Raw genomic sequence first — 13,863 nt, forward strand, 5'->3', positions numbered from 1 at the left:
TCTGAATATAATTGTAAGAATGCTGTGGCATAGATATTCTAAAGGAAAAATCATACTAAACACTAAACCTATAATGAATGACATGCATCAAAGAATTGGAATAGCTAAAAGTTTTATTACATTTGCCCATAATAACATTATCTCTTAGTATGCATGTTATATTTTAGGTTTTGTGGAGTATTTGTTTTGAGGTGCCTTATAACAGTTTTTGGCTACAAATTTAGGTTTTGTATAGAATTCTGTTCCATCTTGGTAATGGGAGGAATAGGCTGGGATGGTGAAGGAGCCTAAGGATTTCCAAAGGAAGTTGATACAGTATTAGAAAGTCTGAAAAATCTAACCCTGTTTTTGGTAGTAAACTGGCTTTTTACCATGAGGTTGGCACCTTTATCTTTGAGCCTATTACACGCTGTAACTGACTGAGCCACCCAGGCTCCCCTCTTTTCGGTTAAAAATACTTTAACCTCATATGTTCAATTATATTAGTTTGCATTCCTTTGATGGACTTTAGAAACCTATTTATGTCTTAAGAGTTTGGTGAAATGTTTGCATATTTATGCATTTTTGGTGAAAAAAGAATATAATGAGTTTGTAAAATGAAATAGTAGGGGGAGGTTTCCAGTTTGGAAGATGGTATGACCTACTTTATTACTTCCCCTATCACCATCTTTGATGCTCCTTTCTCCTGTTTTCCAGCATGCCAGACAATTCTCATCTTGTACCATCCACCATACCTTCTCTCCCCAGTGTGCTTTCTTTGTTTCTAGGACTACTGAAGAAAGACTTAGAACAGTTTAAATCTTCATCCCTCACAGGTTATGTTATCTAATTTCAGCTTATTGATTCTCTAGTTCATTCTACACAGTGGCTGTACAAACCCCATCCTATCCTCAGCAGGCAACTAACTTGTGTTATGAGAAGATAGAATCCTCTGGTATGAGCCTCTTCTGCCATGTGCTTTTTTTCTCAGGCTATGTCTGTTTGTTATTGCATAGTGGTTGTGTTCACAGCCGTTTTATCTTGTTATCATATTCATCTTATGGTCAGTTATGATAAAGAATCTTTCTGGGGATGCCTGGGTGGCTCAGTCAGTTAAGTGTCTGCCTTCTGCTCAGGTCATGATCTCAGGGTCCTGGGATTGAGCCCCACATGAGGCTCTGTGCTCAACGAGGAGTCTATTGCTCCCTCTCCCTCTGCCCCTCCCTCCCTCTGCCGCTCGCACATGCGCACTCTCTCTCTCCTTCTCTCTCAAATAAATAAATAAAATAAAATTTAAAAATCTTTCTGTAGTATTTTTTTGTCTAGTTAGTCCTTCCTTATACAAGTGGTAGAAAAGTACTATATTTGGAATCAGGAAATAAGTCCTTTGGGTATGGCTAAAATAAGGAGACTGCTTTAAAAAACAAAGCCAGGTAAGTTTTCACCTTAAGAACTATCATTTTAGAAGGCCAGAGAGTTTTCCACTCCTATGTCTGCTATTACTCAAAATACATATTGAAACTCCTTTTAGAATTTCCTTCGAGACAAATCTTTAAATCATTCTTATCATTTAGGGATCATACCGCATTTAACAGCAAAAAGATAGCACTGATTTTAGCTATTTTTTACTTCATTATGGCTGAGATAATATCAAGTGGCTCCCGTCTCCCTTTAAAATCAAAATCATCTTCAGCAGTTAAAGGGTTCTTCCACTATTGGGAATGCTCCAAAACAGTGTACCTCAGGTTCTGAAAGCAGTTACAAAAGAAGAGTAGCAAAATACTTTGAAAAATGGTAGCATGGTTAGAATAAAAGTTTAACCTCTTTAAGTGATTAAGGACTTTGTAAGAGACAATGCTTTTGTTTGTATTTGGGGTCTCTGTATGTGTTACTTGTATACACACCACACTTTTTTTTAGTTATTCTTTATAATTATTTATCATAGATTCTTCCCTATATTTGTATTGTTTGTTTTTGCTCCTATTAATTTTGTACTGTTTTTAGAATGGTATTTTTTTTTTTAAGATTTTACTCATTTGTTTGTCAGAGAGAGCACAAATAGGGGGGGCAGCAGGCAGAGGGAGAAGCCGGACTCGATCCCAGGACCCTGGGATCACGATCTGAGCTGAAGGCAGATGTTTAACTGACTGAGCCACCCCGGCGTCCCTAGAATGGTATTTCTCACATTGGTCAGAGTAATTGTATTTTCTTTCTGAGTGTTGGCAAGTATGTCTAAATTTAGTCCTATAGCTAATACAATACAAAGGGGGTTACAAAATGGTATTCCTGAAACTAAAAATAGCTGACATTTTGAGAATGATATATTTTTTAAAGATTTATTTATTTGAGAGAGAGAGAGAGCGCGAGCACAGGGGAGGGGCAGAGGGAGAGAATCCCAAACAGACTCCCGCCAAGTGCCCCTGAGAATGATATTATCAAAAATTAGTATTCAAGTAGGAAGCAAAAAACTTTTATCCAAGTCAGAGATCAGGGTATAGTATGATGTGAATTCTGCCTAATTAAAATGTCTATAGGTGCTTGTATTAATAGAACTGAAGAAGAGATATGCCATCAAAAGAAGAATGCTTAACGTGGGGACATAGAAAAATAGAGTCAAAAGAGGCAAAACTGCCATGCCACTGGAAAACTTTGCAGGTGCAGGGCACCTGGGTGGCTCCATCTGTTAAGCATCCAGCTCTTGATTTCAGCACAGGTCATGATCTCAGGGTTGTGAGAACGTGAGATCGAGCTCTGCATTGGGCTTTGTGTTCAGCAGGGACTCTGAGGATTCTTTCTCTCCCTTTCCCTCTGCCCCCACCCCCCTGTGCACTTGCTCGCTCTGTCTAAAATAAATAAATCTTAAAAAAAAAAAGCAAAACCTTCCAGGTGAAAAGGTGCCTTGCTTAAAGAATTCAATAGTCTGGCCCTAATGCAGGTATGGCCCTAATGTGAAGATGGATTTACCCAGTCACTACAGCCTATAAAATAACTGCCTTTGATGGGATTCTGTGTTCTCCAAGTAAACCGATTTTAATTCAGCTACCCTGTTACTCTTCCTTAGACTACACTGTCAGGTAGTTGTGAACATTTGGGCTCATTGTATGTTACTCATTTTGGCATTCTTGTTTATATATTAGTCACTTTGTGAATTGCCTTCTGTGAGTCCTGTCTACTCTGAGTAGCAGGATTGAGTTTGTGGACCTGGGAGATGACGGGCCATACACTAGGCAAATTCACCAGAGGAATGTCACCCAGTGAGGCCTTTTGGTGGTCATTCAACTGAACTTACCTTAGCATGCCCTCTATATGTTATTAACCCTTTATTTAAAATAAGTATCATCTTTGTTTTTGATCATTTTCTCAGTTCCTTTACCATAGTCATCCCTAAAGATTAAATAGAGTGGGCCCTGCATCTTTAAAATTATTTTTAAGAACCTATATGGGGGAAATGTGGTCATGTGTCTTTAGAACCCTAGTGGTTCTAAGCTGCTTGCCCTTTCTTCAAAGAGATGAGTGACTGGATAAAATGGGTTGTATTAAAATTTTCTATTTACTTGATCTTCCTATTTTTGTATAATAGGAGGTGTTCCCCTCCAAGGTAAATGACAACTATTTGGAAAACCTCTACCATCCTATTGAAAAGGCATTTCTTAAAAGATATCCTTAACTGTGACGTGTTATAATCCTCAATTTATTTATTTATATTTATAATCCACATTATTTATAGGGTAAGTATGAATTAAGTCAACATTTATTGAGTACCTTGTGCCAGGAAAAGTTGTAGTTACTGGGATTATGAAGATGATTAGCATGGGATCTATATGCTGGAAGGATGCCTCATTAAGCTTTGAAAATTAGTGTATGTGTAAATAATTATGTTAAGTGCTATGTGAGAGGTATTGTGGAAAAGCATGAGAAAGTGATTTTGGGGGGCAAACTAAATTTAAAAGATTAGTAGAAATTCCCTAAGTGGAGAATTGGAGAAGATACTTCCAGCTCAAGGAAAAACTGAGTAGAGGTAGAACAGTGTTTACTGTGAAGATATGTGGCTTATGTGGGGAGAATGGCTTGAAATTCAGCTTAGACACGTGCTGGTAGTGGTGAGAGATAAAGCTGAAGCCTGGTCAGTTATGGCTGTCTTTATTTACTAGGCTGAAAACCTGTGTCTTGTCTTCCTGTCAAAATGGAGAACTGTCATTTATTTATTTATTTATTTATTTATTTATTTATTTATTTATTTTTTAGAAGAAGAGAGGGCATGCCCAAGTTTGGGGGGGTGGGTGGCAGAGGGAGAGAGAGAATCTTAAGCATGAAGCAGGCTCCACATGGGGCTCAGTCTCACGACCCTGAGATTCATGACCTGAGCTAAAATCAAGAGTCAGGCACGTCAGCTGACTGAGCCACCCAGGCGTCCCCGCAGAGCCATCATTTAACTAAGAGTGGTGTTAACCAGCTTTGTAGTGTAGAACAATTACTGCAGAAACAGTAGAAAGGTGGATTGGAGGCAGTCCACCTAGGGAAGGTTTTACAGTTAAGAAATGAGAAGGACAACAACTAGGACAGTCAGAAGAAAGCAGGTTCAGGATATATTTTTGAGGGGGAATACATGGAACTTGGTGACAAATTAGATGTTGGGGTTGAGGGAAAAACTGAATAAACTCCAGGGGCATCTGAATTTGTGGTATTGTCATTAAGCAAATTAGGTATGATAGATTTAGAAAAAGATTTGAATGTTGGGTTTTGGATATGTTGAGTGGCACTGTGTGTCCACTAGATAGGTTGGGGTTTAGGAGAGATTCGGGAACATGGATTAGGAACTCTCTCTTGGTGGTTGGCACTGCTCATGTGCTATCTGAATCTTTATACAACCCTGAAAGATAGGTATTGTTGTCCCTCCCTGTTTTATAGTGAGGAAACTTAGGGTTTAGAGAAATAAGTCATCTGCCCAAGATCACATAATTATAGATATTTTTCCATAGTGCTTGTGTTATCTACTGCTGTGTAACAAACCACTCCTAAATGTTGTGACTTAAAGCAATAATTTTTAATTATTCCTCATGGTTCTGTGATTTGACTGAGCTCAGCTAGGAAGTTCTAGCTTGGGATTCTCATTTGGTTGCAGTTGGCAGCTGGAACTAGAGTCACCTGTAGCTTGACCTGGCTGCATATCCAAGATGGCTTCTTTATTTGTGTGTCTGGCATCTCAGCTGGGATGGCTGGAAAAGCTAGGGGCAACCATGGGGTGATCTCTCCCCACAACGTCAGACCACACAATTAGTCTAGGCTTTCTCACTCATCTATATAGTGGTTTTGGGATAGTAGGACTTGTTACATGGTGTCTGGTTTACTCCAGGGAGAGCTGTCCAAAAGAGCCAGGCAGCAGCTGCAAGGTTTGTAATGATCTAGGCTTGCAGCATCACTTCAGTTATATTCTGTTGGTTAAAAGTGAGTCATAGGTAGGGGGGTGGAGGGTTGGGTTAGCCTGGTGATGGGTGTTAAAGAGGGCACGTACTGAATGGAGCACTGAGTGTTAATACGCAAACAATGAATCATGGAACACTACATCAAAAACTAATGATGGTAATATATGGTGATTAACGTAACATAATAAAAAAAAAGAACAATATATCCACACACACAAAAAAAGTGAGTCATAGGACCCCTAAGGTTCACAGGGGGTCAGGAGCAAGGGAAGACTATAGGGGGACATGAGTATCCAGAGGCCATCTTTGGAAATGAGCTTCTTCCACACACTGCTATCTTTGGAATAGTTTTTGGATAGCATAGAAATAGATGAGTCCTAAGAATGCCTTGATAAAATGTGAAGAGAATGCAAGAAGACAGCTCTGGGAAACATATTTTTGAAGGAAGACCCAAGGAAGAGGAGTCAGTGGGGAAAAAAATACTAAGAGATGGAGGAAGAGAACTTAGAGAAAGTGGTGCCATAGAGGCCAAGGTGTGGGGGGGGGTCACTGCCACCATAACCATACATTCTTAGATTCGGTTGTTATGTTAGAACAGCTGTATTAAATGTACTCAGATAGTTTCGATCACCTATGATGGGACCTGGCCTTCTGCTACCATATTTAAAGGCTGACCTTTTTCTCCTTCTCATTTATTCTACTTTACCCAGTTGATGCCTAAATTTCACAGTTAGAACTTAAATGGCCTAGTCTAGTGTGAAACATTTATACTTTAAGTCATTTTTATTTTATTTTTTTTAAGATTTTTTTTATTTATTTATTCATGAAAGACAGAGAGAGAGAGAGAGAGAGAGAGAGAGAGAGAGGCAGGCAGAGGGAGAAGCAGGCTCCCAAGGAGCAGGGAGCCCGACGCGGGACTCGATCCCAGGATCCCGGGATCATGACCTGAGCCGAAGGCAGACGCTTAACCATCTGAGCCACCCAGGCGCCCCTACTTTAAGTCATTTTTAAATTGTGGTTACATTTGGGATACTTTAGTGAGAGTAGACTTCCATAGACTAGAAAGAATATAGTGTTTCTGACTTCCTAAAAAGGTGAGAGTTCTCTGTGTAGAATGAGAGGGTGGGAAGGTGAAATTAATGGCACACTTCTACTGGTCTTGCTAGGATATTCTTTTGAGTTCCAAAAAAGTAAAAAGTGCCATACACTGAACTATAACATAGCTGGAAAGAATGGATAAAATAGGAAATTTAAAAATTTTTGTTTTTAATTAAATTGCTGGTGTTTTCTTTATTTCAGAGCACAAAGTTATCATTGTTGGGCTGGATAATGCAGGGAAAACTACCATCCTTTACCAATTGTAAGTATTAACTACTTTAAATTTTTTTTTAATTGTTCACAGTTATTTTTTCTGCCTGGGTGATACTTGATTAACAAAAGTAATAAAAAAATTGTATGGTACCTAAATTATTCTGTAAGAAGACAGGTTGACTATAAACCAGGAGCCAGATTTAAGCAACTCTTTCAAGAGAACTAGGAATTTATATGACATAGAGCATGCTCACTTTTTTTTGCTTGTAGAAAGTAGAGAAATACTGTTTATTTGGTTCTGGGAATGAATCTAGAGTATTTAAGATAGTTCACTACCTAGTCCCAGCTCTCTTTAAACCCTTAACTCTTATATGAGCTAGCAGAAAGGGCCATTTGGGTATGAATGTAAAAACTCATGCTGATTTATCCCTTAATTGAAAAATGCTCAATCTTGCTTCCTTGCTAATTGTAATATATTTGAACTTTTTTCCCCCCAGTTCTATGAATGAAGTTGTACATACATCACCTACAATAGGAAGTAATGTAGAAGAAATTGTGATTAATAATACACGTTTTCTAATGTGGGATATTGGTGGCCAAGAATCTCTTCGTTCTTCTTGGAACACTTACTATACTAACACAGAGGTAATGTTTCTTAATATACTAAAACTTCTGTGAACAGAGTGCTTGGGAAACATCTTCTAGATGTGAACTCTTATAGTTAATCTTTTTGAAATAGTCCAGTATGTTAATAAAAGTAGAATTTAAACATAGTGGAATCTTTGATTCCCTGTTTCGGTGTCATTGTGTAACTACTGTCATTGAACCTCTCTCGGGAGAATTGGAATGAGGGAGTAATTGATTAGTCTGATTATGTATTGATCCCACAACTTGTCTTAAGTAGTTGTTTTTATAGTTAGTTCCATCTCATAGTTTGTCATTTCATTTCTCTCTTACTATTTATTTTTGTAGGCATAGAGAGAATCCTAGTTAAATGAGAGGGTCCTGGAGGATTGAATCCTGGCCATACTTTTACTATGTATGTTCTTTAATGCAGCACAATTGCACATAAAAGAATTCTTTTTCTTTTTGGTTATAAAGCAATTTAGACAAAATCGTATGTTTTTATTTACATGTTATTTCCCAAGAGGAAACTTCAGATCTATGACCTTTGAGAGCTTCATTGTACTGATTTTATAAATTGAAAGGCTGTGACAATCATTTTTGTAGTGCTGATTATAAGGTAATAAAACTCCAAATGTATATCAAGATGAATATTATGTTATTAAGACACTATTAAGTGTCTCTAATGAGTTGATCCCTTAAAACTTCACTAAGCATTTGATCATGTTTTTTGGAAAAGGGAAGGTGTATATGGCTAGTACTTCTATGTATAATGCTGCAGGTATCAAACTTATGACAACATCTTAAAAATTAACAGATTTATTAAAATGCCTTGGAATAGAACTGGTCTTATAGTAATAAAAACACTTATCAGTAAGTATCAAGTGAGAGTAGAGGTAAAGTAGCAGTTCTCAGCCATCTGCTGTATGGTTAATGATATCTGAAAAATAGAAAAGACCCTGAAAATTACCAGTGGTTTATCTGGAAATGAAAAACTAGTTCTAAAAAATAAATAGTACATGTTAATTATAAGCAGTCAAAGTTAGCCTGATGGCATTACCTGTGCCATCATAAAGTGACTATTTCTGCTCCTGTTTCCCTAGTGGTTTTTGGTGCTCGTAGAGGTGAGGAAGAGGTGCAGTGGAGCTCAGTACTGCACGGCTCCTTGACGAGTCTCATTGCATCTTTTGACGCTAGTCTCATCATCAGTTCAGGAAAGAGTTGTGCTTGCAGACAGCAGGTACCATTTACATAAAGAAGAGAGCATGGTTTTAGATATGGATTTATTTTTTCAATTTGTTGATTTTTAAAAATTGATTTAACTGTCACATTACTCCCATTATCATGCCCTTTTAGAGTTTTAAATTGATAGTAGTAAATAATATCTGTAGAAATATCTAAAATTTAGGATCATAATGTATTTTTTTGATATTGACTTGGGTGCACATAGATGGGTATAGTCTCATTACCATTCAAGATATTAATTTAGAGAACAAACATGTTACATATTGGTTAGAATATTAATATCCTAATAGAGAGTTAGCATTGTATTCTCTTTTCTTATTTTCTCTTAAAAATTAGCAAACAATATTTGAATTAGAAATGGACCAAACCTTTAGGCTTCGCAATGTTTAGTAGGTATCTTTGGTTTTCCAATAATGCCATATCATAAGGTTCTAATTTCTTGATATTTGTGGTCTATAAATCAAGTAAGTACTCTATAAATTTTATAAATATCAAATTGTATAATCACTAATTTTTTTGTAATTATTTTAGTTTGTAATAGTTGTTGTGGACAGTACAGACAGAGAAAGGATTTCTGTAACTAGAGAAGAACTCTATAAAATGTTAGCCCATGAGGTAAGTAAGATTCCGGCTTACGTGTGTGCATGTATGTGTGCGTGTGTGTTGGGGGGAGCTTCCTTCCTTCCTTCCTTCCTTCTTCCCTTCCCTTCCCTTCCCGTCCCGTCCCGTCCCGTCCCGTCCCTCCCCTCCCCTCCCCTCCCCTCCCCGTCCCTTCCTCCTCTCTTTCTCCTTTTCTCACTTGTTTATTTAAATGACCTCTACACCCAATGTGGAGCTTGAACTCACAACCCCAAGATCAAAAGTTGCATGCTCTTCTGACTGAGCCAGCCAGGTGCCCCTGTGTGTGGTATTTCTGTCACATTTGTTCTTTCTACTTTTACATGACAATACTAGTCCAGTTTTTATTTATTTATTAAATAAACTTTTAATTTTGAAACAGTTTTTTTTAAGTAAGCTCTACACGCAACATGGGGCTTAAATTCATGACCCCAAGATTAACAGTCACATGTTCTACCAACTGAGCCAGTCAGGTGCCTCTACTTCAAATTTTTTAAAAGGTTATTTTATCTGCTAGCCATTCCTGCTTTATAATTTTGACATTTGCCAAATTGGAAGTGTATCTGGAAGTAGTAGAAAGATTGTGGAATCAGTTTGTAGAATTTTATTTCTTTTATCCTAGATTAATTTGGCCTAAGTTTTCCTGGGTGAAAAGACCTAAATTGGATTACATTTTGCATTTTGTATAGATTAATTATACAGAAGGTTATCATTGGAAATGAATATTTTTGGAAAGATTTTATTTATTTATTTGTCAGAGAGAGCACGAGAGAGTGGGCAAAAGCAGGGGGAGCAGTGGGCAGAGGGAGAGGGAGGCTTCCTGCAGAGCCAGGGGAGCGGGAGAGAGAGAAGCAGGCTTCCCGCAGAGCAGGGAGCCCAATGTGGGACTAGATCCCAGGACCGTGGGATCATGACCCGAGCTGAAGGCAGACGCTTAACGACTGAGCCCCCCAGGCGTCCAAGGAATATATATAGATATCTGTATCTATATCTGTATCTATATATATATATTTTTAAGATTTTTTTATTAGAGAGAGAGAGCATGCGCGCACACATGTTAGAAGGAGGGGCAAAGGGTGGGGAAGAGGGAGAAGCAGACTCCCTGATGAGCAGGGACCCCAACATGGGGCTTGATCCCAGGATCCCGAGATCATGACCTGAGCAGAAGGCAGACACCTAACCAACTGAGCCACCCAGGCACCCTGGAAACGAGACTTTAAAGTCTCATGGGCACTTAGCAAGTCTTGATTGTATAACTCAGTTATCAGACTAATATTTAAATGTTGTTGCTCTTAGGCGTTTCTCTGATATTGTTCCTTTGACTAAACAAAACTATCTGACTAGCCACATTTTCTTAGTCTTTGAGAAGTATTACTGGTAGCATAATTTAAAAATTAAATAAATAATATAGTCAGTACTGATGATAGTAACTATAAAACCATATAATAATGTAGTAGCAATTGATTTTTTTGTATGCCTTTCATTGTAGATGTTACTTTCTCAACTCATTTATAGGTGGAAATAGAAAATTAATATTTAGATATATATATTTAATTTTTAATTTTAATGGAATTTTAACAAAGCTTAAGAAAATTGGGATTTCTTTTTGGGATGCCTGGGTGGCACATTTGGTTAAGCATCTGACTCAATTTCTGCTCAGGCTGTGATCTCTGGGTTGTGAGATCGAGCCCCGCGTTGGTCTCTGTACTTGGTGGGGAGTTGGCTTGGGATTCCCTATCCCACTGCCCCTCCCCTCCTCAAATAAATAAATAAATCTAAAAAAAAAAACTGGATGTCTTTGTAATGACGTTTCATATTAATTTTTTTTAATAGAGGGAAAGAGAGTGTGTGCAAGTAGCGGGGAGGGGCAGAGGGAGAGGGAGAAAGAGAATCCCAAGCAGGCTCCAACTGTCAACATGGAGCCTGATGCGGAGCTTGATCTCATGACTCTGAGATCATGACCTGAGTCAAAATCAAGAGTAGATCGCTTAACCAACTGAGCAACCCAGGCGCCTCAGAAGTCCTTGTTTTCTGTGTGGTGATCATGCCCACCATGATGCAGTGTCCCATTTTGGATGGATTCTGGCAGCTGAATTAAACCCCTTGGATTTTTTTTTTTTTTAAATACATGTTGCTAATCGTGCATTTAAAAGATTCAATTCTAGTTTGGGAAATAAGTAATAAGCTATAGAATAGGTAGAAAGCTAAGGATTTTCTTTTATTTTTTATTTTCCCTTTGATTTTTACACCAGGGGTTTATTGTTGTTTACACCAAAGGGTTATTGTTGTTTTATGAAGACTTAGGAAAAAGAAAAATAAGACACATATGTATTTGTCTTTTGGCTGTTTTTCACTATCTTAACAGGTAGCCTCCTTCTTTGATTCTTATTCTCATTTGTCAGTATGTAGCAGGATCAAAGAGCCCAATAGTAAGACTCAAACAAAGTCATTGAATTTTACTAGCTGGGGGTATTAACTGGAGCTGGTCACTTAACTTCATCTGTTAATGGATGTTACCCATTTTTTATGGATGGGTACACTGAGGCCCAGAAAATTAGTGACTTGACCAAATTTTTAAGAGCCAGGATTTGAATTTAGGCATTCTCATCATTCAGGCCCTTTGTTAAGAAATAAGGTCTCGTTGGAAAGTAAGAGACTGAATGGGGAGATTGCCAGAAAAGAAAGGAATTATGGATGAAGTTGGGAGCTAGATTAAGCCATTTAATAGGGTCAGGAAGAGCCAGATAGGTAGTTTTGGAAGGGGCAAATGGATCAAAGAATGAGAATATGAGTGAAAAACAAATTTGACATGGGTTTAGTCAGGTGTACCAAATTTTGACAGGGTTTAGTAACCAACAAAATCTTATTATCATCACTAATAATGATGCTTTACATGTATTACTAGATACAAAACTATAAAACAATTTTAAATATTTCTGAAAGCTTCATCTTTTTTTTTTAAGATTTTATTTCTTTATTTGAGAGAGTGAGCACGTGAGCACAAGCATGGCATGAGGAGGGGCAGAAGGAGAAGCAGACCCCACACTGAACAGGGAGCCCATGTTGGGCTCCATCCCAGGACCCTGAGATCATGACCTGAGTTGAATGCAGACGCTTAACCCACCGAACCACCCAGGCGCCCCCGAAAGCCTCATCTTAAATGAAGTGCAAAACTTTGAAGCTCATGAATTTTAAAATAGTTCCAAACACAAAAGGATAGATGAAAGTTTATTCAGAGTGACTCAACTTCTAGGAATTATCTTCACAAAGGAAGCTTTGAGAAACAAATTGACAACTGCATATGGCATATGGAAGATGCTAAGTAAATATGTCTTGCATGTGCTGCTGTTCATCTTGACTAAATGAAAAAATATTTTTAGACTCTTAACGACAATCTGTAAGAGGTAGCAGAAAGTTTTTTCAAAGTTCAAAATGGCTGATGTATAAAAATTACCACTGTTCACCTTGTACTTTGACCTCTTATTAAGTCAAGTTGATGAGCAGCCTTAATCCAATATATCTCTTTTCTGTTGTTAAACAAAATGCATAACTGGTCCTGAGGTTATTTAATAAGTAAAAGAAGATTTTCTTCTCTTTCTAAATACTCAAAAATAGGGAAAATAGTTATTATTTGTTTTTCTAAAACAAGAAGCCCAAATTTAAAAATTTGAGCCAGTAAAATCTAGAAAAATTAGATTCAATATGTGTTTTGAGACCAACAATAAATAGCTTTATTTTTTATGTTTTCCAATTTTCAGTCTAGGGGCTTCTCCAGATTTCATCACCAGGAGTGATGAGTATAGATTACATGCAAATAAAATAGCATAAATTATGTGTTCTAACTTGTACCAGGTATTTCTAATGTCAGAAATGTGCTCTTTGAACATGCCAGCATTAGCAGTCCTGACCTATATAAGATTTCAGCCTACTCTAGCAAGAGATATGGAAACCTGGAAGATAGGAAGATAGGAATTCCATTCCATGGAAAGTCCACCTACTCAGGGATTCAGCCACATATCATATGTGTTCTGTTTTCCATTTAGGGTAGGAGAAAAAGTATTTGATCCTTGATAATGAATATAGTTGGATGTACTGGTTATAGTCCATCTCTTCAACTTTTTGCCTTTTATATAGACAGGTAAACTGAACATAGGTAAAATAAATTGAATGTGAAATCTTAAAACTTAACATTCTAGAGTATCCCTTTCTGACCATGCTTTTCAGGTACCTCTGTCATTAACTGTGGTAGCATAGCTGCCATCCTGCAGAGGGCGCTGTAACTAAAAGTCTATCTTGACTGTTACATAAAACATTTTGCATAACTCCTTTTAACCAAATAAGAAATTTATTACTTATATTTTTTATTGACACCAGAATAAAAATCAAAGAGATTATTGAAACTCTGTTCTCACAGAGTAAAATAATGTGGAGCAATGTCAGTTTGTGTATACTAAAGACTTTCTTTTTTCAAACACATATACACATGATTGAAATGAAAATATCCTATAAAAATACCTAAGAAGAATGATATCATTCAACACAGTTCAGAAAATTTGCAAGCACAGCACTAAAACCTTAGTTTTCTCAGTATCTCTTTATATATGTGTGTGTATATATACACACACACACATATGCAGAATTTTAATCTACCAGTTGAGTGCAT

The 13,863-nt window shown here is 37.3% G+C and overlaps 1 protein-coding gene across 2 annotated transcripts in view; it reads left to right on the forward strand.

The window, feature by feature from the left end:
* ARL5A (ARF like GTPase 5A) overlaps nt 1-13,863 on the forward strand; it is a 34,896-nt gene that overhangs the window by 5,530 nt on the left and 15,503 nt on the right. For both annotated transcript variants that reach the window (XR_003205125.2, XM_025855965.2), the window contains exons 2-4: nt 6,702-6,762; nt 7,211-7,358; nt 9,114-9,197. Coding sequence is in view for 1 of the 2 variants with exons in the window: in XM_025855965.2 (XP_025711750.1) it covers nt 6,702-6,762; nt 7,211-7,358; nt 9,114-9,197 (293 nt within the window). In the remaining variant the exon portion in view is untranslated. The remainder of the gene's footprint in view (nt 1-6,701; nt 6,763-7,210; nt 7,359-9,113; nt 9,198-13,863) is intronic.

This window comes from Callorhinus ursinus, unplaced genomic scaffold (assembly GCF_003265705.2).
Source record: "Callorhinus ursinus isolate GAN/ISIS: 27379988/994484 unplaced genomic scaffold, GSC_fseal_2.0 scaffold2, whole genome shotgun sequence".
NCBI lineage: Eukaryota > Metazoa > Chordata > Mammalia > Carnivora > Otariidae > Callorhinus > Callorhinus ursinus.